The 5,399-nt window shown below is 32.3% G+C and overlaps 1 protein-coding gene across 1 annotated transcript; it reads left to right on the forward strand.

The window, feature by feature from the left end:
• The first annotated feature begins 3,875 nt into the window (after positions 1-3,875).
• On the forward strand, positions 3,876-5,022 carry LOC113285716 (glycine-rich protein 5-like). Its single transcript, XM_026534490.1, has 2 exons — positions 3,876-4,156; positions 4,325-5,022. The coding sequence occupies exons 1-2, from the start codon at positions 4,057-4,059 to the stop codon at positions 4,612-4,614; spliced, it is 390 nt and encodes a 129-aa protein (XP_026390275.1). The 5' UTR covers positions 3,876-4,056; the 3' UTR covers positions 4,615-5,022.
• Positions 5,023-5,399: the final 377 nt, after the last annotated feature.

Consider the following 5,399-nt stretch of genomic DNA (forward strand, 5'->3'; position numbering starts at 1 on the left):
AGTTTATGGAACATTGGAACAACGTTGACCATTTGGGATATACATACCATCCACAAGATAATACTCATGAGTGTATTGATGGTTGTTGATTGTGAAACGGGCTTGGGGACAAATTTCATATTTTAGATCTTCAAACAGAGGCAACTAGTGCAAAACATTAATATCATTTTGTGAAGACAAAAAAAAAACGTGCCATATCCAACAATCATAAGATGCAGCAAGATATGGTATGTGCATGTATATAACTATTGTTAGGGATTAAAATTCGTTAGATTATGGGTTTGCAACCAACAATTTTATATAAACAAATATATGCTCACATTGAAGCAAAGCAAGGTTACCTTTATCTTCCATATAGTTCTTATAGTTATATATATTTCTTTTTAGATTTTTGTGGATGGGGGATGATCCATGGAAACTCTTAGATGGACAAGATCAGACAAGATTTGCGTCGTTTTCTCCGCAAAATCCAAACGACAATGAATTTAAGTGTAATATTTTGATGATACGTCCTTCTTATAAGACTCTAAATTTCTACAAAAAAATGAACACAATTCGAGATTTATAAACCGACCATCTACCCATTTGAATATCAGCAATTCAAATTTAACGGTTGAAATTAAGATTTGTAGATGGTGAGGTTTGCTATCTCGAGTTGCGTTCATTTTTTTTGTAGGAGTGTAGAGTCTTATAAGAGGAACATATCATCGAAATGTTACACGTAAATTCATTGTTGTTTGGGTTTTGCAGAGAAAATAGCGCAAATCTTGTCTGACCTTGTCCATCTGAGAGTGTCCATGGATCCTACCTCTTTGTGGATAATTTTATAAGTTAGGTATTTGAGGTGTTCTGGTATCCTTCATCAATAAATTCGCCGCATAAGCCAGAGCAGAATGGAGTTGTTGGGTTAAAACATTAACACAATTTTGGTTTGGTGGAACCCTGCTGATCCAATCAAATCTATCCAACCCCATAACTTTAGATTCTTTGGTCGTGCATGTTGTTCTCGGGTGAAATCATACAACATGTTTCAATCTTGATCCTAGGAGTAAGGTATGTATATTCATTGGGTACTCTTCCAGTCACATAGGCTAAAGATGCCTTGATCTTTTCACTATTAAATTTTTTATATCTAGGCATATCCCTTTTGATGAAAGGGGTTTTCTTGCTCTAATCTACAAGTTAACTGTTTTTCAACTAACCCATATTTACTTGTCTCAAACATTCTTTATTTGTACATGTTAGTACTCTTCATTAATCTATTTATAAAAGAAAAATGCACTCTTCCTAATCATTCTTTTCAATCCTTTTCTTTTATAACTTACTTCAACACTTATTTGTTTTCCAAGTAGTTGTCAAGGATATTGTCATAAATCCAGTTGTTGGTAAGGATATTGCCATAAATCCAATTGTTCGTAAGGATTCGTTGCAAATGTTGTTATTAGTTTTAATCGTTCAATGCCTATTAAATCTCAATGTGGCATGTCTTCGAACAAAGGTTCAACTTTTCCACTTGAAATTGCATGTTGGATATGGTCTAGTCCTAGTTTTATACCAATTCGAAAAGCTAACTAGAAATTGGTGAAGATCCAATGATTTGGTAAGCCCTATGAGATTTCTTTGTAGAATCTTTGGAGTTCAGAAATAACAAGGTCTTCAATAACATGTTGGATAACCCCCAAGTGGTGATTAACGAAGTTAAGGCGTCAATTTTCACTTGGGTGAAGAGATATTTTCTTGATCACTAAAGAAAAAAGGTCATAATAAACTAACATATATATAAGAATGGTAGTGGGGATATCCAAGAAAATTTAAAAGTTAGACTAGCAGGAATGTTGGAGTGGTGATATTTCTTTTCTTTGCATTAAAGGAGAAAAGAAACGAAGAAACTGATTCATACATGATTTCCCTTTCTCGGAATAATATCTCGGTTGCAAGGACTTCCAGAAATTATTCTACTTTGTAATCTTATTGATATGCATGAACTTTATCGAGAATTTATCATTTCAATTATTAGTCGTTAGACTTTTCACTACATATACACATGTTGTTGTACTTTCTCCATTCATTACAACGTATACGTTATTAGACGTTACACATGTTGGTGCAGGTGTCAACGGAGGTATTGGAGGTTTAGAAAGCGTAAATGGTGGTTCCAATAATCATGATGGTTGTACCAAAAGTAGTCCAGTTTTGACAATGGTTCTCCTTTTCATGTTGTGGTTATTGTAATCACAATGACTTTCTTATTCTTCTGTGTGTTCACTATGTAAATTAAGATATTGTATAGGTCATTCATTTTATGTTGTGCTGAAATATAAATCGTGTGGTCACTTAAGTATTCGTTCTTTTTTTTATTCTTTCAAGTAACATTTATCACATTTATATGTGTAACCAATTATTTCACGAGTCACAAATGCATTTTAATGTTACATTTGAGTTATCATTTAACATTATCATATGTATAGTTAAGTGTTATTTGCATCATATATGGAATGTTCGCTCCAAAAGGTCTCGCCAACAGTATAATATTAGAGTTCCGAACTTGTATGGTTGTATTTATTTTTCGAAGGCAAAGATGCTTGTATCCAAGCAAAAGCATCGTCATCGCATATCTAGGTTAATTACTACATATAGCAAAATGAATTAAGTCACTATAAATTTGTACCAATACAACTTTGAGTGGTTTCTTAGAAAATGACATCGGTTCTCACTTCTTTATTTTAGTTATTTTAGTTTTGGTTTTTAGATACATGTAAAATATCGTAGATGGTTAAACGAGCGGAATAAAAGAAAAGGAATAGAATAAAATAATCAGTTAGCTTCTTGGGCTTGGGTTAGCCAAAGTATTTTAGAAATTCAAACAACAACACGTCAATAATTTACTCTCACGTTTCGTGTCGGCTGTCGTTTACAATGGTTAAAAAAAATATTGTAGATTCTTATCCAATGGGTAGAAAATATGGAATCAACCTGAGGTGTACCAGGTCTTCAGTAGCTACTCTCGTGGGGAGTTTTTATGGCCGCACATAATACGTGGCTAAAATATGTGGCCAAGATATTTTTATTCATCTTACAAATGTACTTTGATGTCTATCAATTTTCAAAAGTATTTATGGATTCACATCTCTTTAAATATAATTTGTTGATTATTCACTTTACGATGAGGTCGTACTTCTTCATCTCATCATCCGTAACAACACCTAATATTTACTTAAGGATCATCATAACCTTTAAATCCACAACTCACCTTCGAACAATATCAAGCAATAACAAGCATCACATTTTTTAAGATAATCATAAATACAATTCTTTTTCAAACAAGAAAATCAGAATGATACATTAAAGTTCATGATTTTTGTCATTTATCCTTGTTATTCAACATCGGAACTCATTTAATCTATGTTTCATCGGAATAAATAATATTTTCAAAGGTATGGATTTCTATCTCATATAGAACAAATCAAAATCTTAGGTAAACTTAAGTTTAAAAACCTAAGGTTTCTTATATTATTTCCTAATTCCCAAATCAGTTTCAACCCGTACAAACCGAAACATATATCAAACTTAATTAATTCTCCATCTCAACAATTGGCTTCGCTTGAAGTCTGCAATTTTCTAATTTGAGAATGGTTTATGCTTTTGATTTTAGTTGGGCACAACAAATTACTTTATTTAGAGTTTAAAGGGAACCCAGCAGAGGTGAGAACTGAGAAGAAGAAAGATAACATGGATTAAAGAACCTAAAAAAACTCTAAGTTAATAGAGATGTCAGGTTTCTAATCACATAAGGATTACACGTGGCTATAATATTCCCCACGGGAATATCCTCGGTCAGTATAAGATTATTGGTTTTCTTATGCTGTTAAGAAATGGTGAAAAATTCAATAGTTAAATTGGCCTCTATATATTGTGTTTTTATTGGAGAAACTTTTTTTTTCCTCTTCCACAATCCTTCATTTTCTCTTTTTTTCAATAGAAGTGAAATTATCTAAAACAAATAAAGCAATTAATCAAATCGAAGGATGCAGTGAAATTCACAATCGCGGAATAAAAATGCAAACAACAAAATCAATTGCTTGTCTTTGGTTTATTATAATTTCTTCTTATTTAGACATATGTTTAGCTTTACCTCGCCATATGAAGAGTTTTTCAGGTATTTTCATTTGTTTTCCTGATAACCTCAGTTCTTCGAGATAGAGTTGTATGCGTATTTTAGTTATGAAACTCGATTCAATAATTCATGTTGCGTGAAAATATAATATGACAAATATTATATATCATGGTCTTAAATTTAAACTTTTTATTTATTTGATATTCAAAGGTGGTAACCAGCGTACAACATTTAAAGGAAATACACAACTCAACATAATTATCAAACCAGGTGGCGGGATAGGTGGTGGTGGTAGTGGTGGTGGAGTCAGCGGCGGTGGTATAATTCTTGGTAGTGGCACAAGCGGTAGTGGTAGCGGTATTGGCATAGGAACTGGTAGTACCGGTGCTATTCAAGGAACTGGTGGCAGTGCAAATGGTGGTCGAGGAGGTGTTAGTAGTGGTGGACGAGGCAATGTCAGAGGGGTACTCCCGAAGAAGCGGCTAAAGTTGCAGCCTTAGCTAATCGTAATAATGCTAATTACAATCCCTTCAAAGGTGCTCGAATACCTTTATTTTCTACATTGATACTACATATAATTATATGGTCATTAGAATTGACCTAATTACGACTAGGTGATATGTAATTAAGTAGCACAACAATGTGCATTTGTATATGATAGTTACTAATTTAGAAAAAACTTTATTTTCTAGTTAAAATGTGAAAGTTGAAGGTAAGCATTTAACTAGGTATAAATCAAAAAAAAAAGGAAAAAATAGAGTAGACGCACGTAGAGATTATGAATTTATTTGTCGTTGTTACTCTTTTTTACCGTTTGATGATGTAATAGTGCAATGGGAACACTAGATTGTAAAGTCAAATACTTTATTGACTTTGTTAATCCAATTTAGTAATTTTATGTTAACTCTTTTTATATTTGGCGAACTACATATTAACTTTTTATTAAAAGTTGTGAGCTAATCCTCGACAAACCGTTAGGTTGAAGTTGTTAGTGCCTCAATTATGATACTTGATCGATGTGTTAATAGGTCTAGGCACCTAGACGCACATTTATGAGTCCTTCATATATCTTCAAGTATTAAATTAGATGTTGACACCTGAATATTTTACTTTATATTTTAAATTCAATAAAGCCCAAAATATTTTATTTCATTTTATTCGTTAAAGTATTCTCTTTTACGTTTTAACTCATTATTGAGAAAAAAAGTATTTATCGTATCAATATTTGAATGCCCTATGTTATAACAAAAGGGAATTATTGGTAGCTCATTGAAGAGATTCAAAT

The sequence above is a fragment of the Papaver somniferum genome, chromosome 6 (genome assembly GCF_003573695.1).
Source record: "Papaver somniferum cultivar HN1 chromosome 6, ASM357369v1, whole genome shotgun sequence".
Lineage (NCBI taxonomy): Eukaryota > Viridiplantae > Streptophyta > Magnoliopsida > Ranunculales > Papaveraceae > Papaver > Papaver somniferum.